Source organism: Octodon degus, unplaced genomic scaffold (assembly GCF_000260255.1).
Source record: "Octodon degus isolate 3935 unplaced genomic scaffold, OctDeg1.0 scaffold00146, whole genome shotgun sequence".
NCBI lineage: Eukaryota > Metazoa > Chordata > Mammalia > Rodentia > Octodontidae > Octodon > Octodon degus.
In genome coordinates, this window is record NW_004524722.1 from 5,524,505 (window position 1) to 5,526,984 (window position 2,480).

General features: G+C 48.5%; 1 protein-coding gene across 1 annotated transcript; it reads left to right on the forward strand.

Annotated features, from left to right (window-relative positions):
- Positions 1–248: 248 nt before the first annotated feature.
- LOC101578050 (olfactory receptor 51L1-like) lies at positions 249–1,196 on the forward strand. The gene has a single exon (XM_004642004.2). It carries the CDS (start codon positions 249–251, stop codon positions 1,194–1,196), a length of 948 nt encoding a protein of 315 aa, XP_004642061.2.
- Positions 1,197–2,480: the final 1,284 nt, after the last annotated feature.

Here is a 2,480-nt window from a genome sequence, read left to right on the forward strand (position 1 = left end):
AAAAAAAAGTAGGGCAAGAATTTAATGTAGTTAAGAAAGCATAAGACAGAGTGAGAAAAGGCACAGGGAAAGCATGAGAAGGGCTTAGGCTGAGGGCAGGGGTTAGTGAGGGGACACAAAGTCCCTGTGGAGATGACAGAATGCTCAGGCAGGTGCCTTGACCAGGGGAGGTGACGCTAACTGATCTGAGGTCTGAACACTGCGCCCCTTCCACAGGAAGAACAGGAAGAGCATCCCCTGTGATGAGGATGCCCAGTCTAACAAAGGCCAACCTGAGCTACTCTACGTTCCTGCTGACGGGCTTCCCAGGCTTGGAGTGGGCTCACCACTGGATATCACTGCCTATTTTTGTAGGATACCTCGTGGCCCTCCTGGGCAATGTCACCATCTTGCATCTTGTACGCACAGATCCCTCCCTCCACCAGCCCATGTACTACTTCCTAGCTATCCTGGCTGTGACAGACCTGGGCCTGTGCATGTCCACGCTGCCCTCAGTGCTGGGTGTGCTGTGGTTTGACGCCCGGGCTGTGGGCCTGGTGCCCTGTGTTCTGCAGCAGCACTTCCTCCACTCCTTCTCCTTCATGGAGTCAGCTGTGCTCTTCGCAATGGCTCTGGACCGCCTGGTGGCCATCCGATTCCCCCTGCGCTACGCATCTGTGCTCACTGGTCCTCGCGTGGCCCTGGCTGGGCTGGCACTGGCCATGCGGAGTGCTGCCATCACCGCAGCACCTTCACTGCACCTGCTGAAATTTGACTACTGCCGTCCGGGGGCACTTTCCCACGCCTACTGTCTCCACCAGGACATGATCCGCCTGGCCTGCTCAGACACGCACTTCAACAGGCTCTACGGGCTGTGCATCATCATGCTGGCCATGGGCTCTGACGTCCTCTTCATCCTGCTGTCCTACATCGTCATCCTCCGCACCGTGCTGGCTATTGCCTCTGCCGGCGAGCGTCTCAAGGCCCTCAACACCTGCGTCTCCCACATCCTGGCTGTGCTCTGCTTCTACGTGCCGATGCTAGGCCTGTCCATTGTGCACAGGTTCGGGCATCACACGTCGCCCCTGGTGCACATTCTCATGGGCACTGTGTCTGTGCTTTTGCCACCCCTGATGAACCCTGTCATCTATAGCATCAAGACCCGTCAGATCCGCAGGGCCATTGTCAAGGTGATCTCGCTGGGGAGGATACGGTGAAATCGCAAGGGCGGACCACAGCAGCACAAAACGAGGAACCGAGGAGTCAAGGCCTTTTTTCACGGCAATTTCACCTACTGCCTTTACTGTGATCATCGTATGGTAAATATAAAAAATAAAGGCCATGTCCATTACAAATAGTATATTACTTATAAATATACGATCAAAGTTTTCTTACATGAAAATGATTTTCTATAAATACTTACAAGTTGAAAGTGATTGTATACTTCTCCCTCACAGATCTACTGCAACTCTAACTCTATGTAATATAATGTTAATTGTAATGATACTGTTAGCAATAAATTACTCTGACGATATAGAAGTTAAATCATGACTTTCTATTCTTTGGATTAACTAATTGCTTTACCACCATTCTCTCCCATGATATATTTCCTTTTGAAAAATGCACACATTTTATTTTTAATTGACAAGATTGTGTATATAGATTACATAGGACATGATAGAAGTACACATAGGCTATAGAATGCCATAATCTAGCAAGCTAAGAGGTGCTTGCTGTGGTTTGTGTCTAGATGTCCCTGCAAAGCCTCATGAGGTCATAGGTGGAGCTTTATGGTGGTAGCTGGCTCTATACCGTGTGATGCAGGGACTCAGGATGCGATGCTGGGCTGATTCACAGTGTGATGCCAGGACTAAGGGAGCCCGTCTTGGGAGTGAGTGCTACCCACCTCAGAGCAGTGGCCTGGAAGACTATAAGGGACAGAAAAAGGGCTTTGGTGGCTGCTGCGTGCGGATTGCTGCCCTCTGTCTGTCCTGCTTCTCCTCTGTGATGCCCCTGTGCTATGCCACCTGCCTGACAACCAGCTGGCAATGGACTGAACCTCTACAAGCTGTGTGCTACAATAGACCTCTCCTCCTTTAACTTTGGGATATTGAGCATTTTGTCTGAGCAAGAAAAAAGTAACTAAGACAGTGCCTTACCTCATAGAGTTACTGTTTTATTAAACATACACGTGCACAGCATTTTTAAGAATGTATTTACTGTAATTACCACTCTATATCATAGATTATGTGAACCTATTTCTCCTACCTGAAATTTTGTAACCTTTGGACAAGGTCTCCCCAGCCCATGTCTCCTAATAACCTCACTATCTGACAGCACCTTTCTGTTGTCTACCTGATAGCAGATTTCATAAGTTTCATAAGAAGGGTTATGTGGTACTTATCATTCTGGGCCTGGCTGACCTCCTTTAACATAATATCCTCCAAGTTCACTGACATGGTTGCAAATGCCAAGATTCCTTCCTTGTTTTTTTTTTTTTT

What these genes read in the sequence shown, in the direction of transcription:
- LOC101578050 (XM_004642004.2), top strand. Translation starts at nt 249, where the DNA reads ATGCCCAGTCTAACAAAGGCCAACCTGAGCTACTCTACGTTCCTGCTG.